The sequence below is a fragment of the Egretta garzetta genome, unplaced genomic scaffold, assembly GCF_000687185.1.
Source record: "Egretta garzetta isolate BGI_Z169 unplaced genomic scaffold, ASM68718v1 C8079700, whole genome shotgun sequence".
Lineage (NCBI taxonomy): Eukaryota > Metazoa > Chordata > Aves > Pelecaniformes > Ardeidae > Egretta > Egretta garzetta.
The window spans coordinates 1-331 of NW_009265548.1; the positions used below are offsets into that span (position 1 = coordinate 1).

The 331-nt window shown below is 64.0% G+C and overlaps 1 protein-coding gene across 1 annotated transcript; it reads right to left on the bottom strand.

Annotated features, from left to right (window-relative positions):
• Nucleotides 1–5: 5 nt before the first annotated feature.
• LOC118453151 (retina-specific copper amine oxidase-like) lies at nt 6–326 on the bottom strand (the record flags this gene model as incomplete). The annotated part of the gene is made up of 1 exon (XM_035902620.1): nt 6–326. A coding segment is annotated over one exon (321 nt), but the record flags the coding sequence as incomplete, so codon positions are not given.
• Nucleotides 327–331: the final 5 nt, after the last annotated feature.

Consider the following 331-nt stretch of genomic DNA (forward strand, 5'->3'; position numbering starts at 1 on the left):
GGCACCTTCCCCCCGTATTTCTGCACCGTGACGTCCCGGTGATACACTGGCGTCGGCAGCGGACCCACCACGTACTCAGTGACGTTGGGGTCTGCTTGATTCCCAAAGTAGACCACAGCCAGCGCCTCCCGCGCGGGGCGAGCCCCCCCACCATCCAGGAACCGCAGCACCTCTGCCTTAGCAGGGACCTGCACGTCGACGGAGGCGATGCAGTTGTCGGAGGGCTTTGCACGCGAGGCGTCAACCAGCTGCACCCCAAGGTTTCCCTGCAGGTACCGCACCACTTGCACCATCTCTTCGGGTGTCAGATCGGCAAAGACCAGGCTCTGGC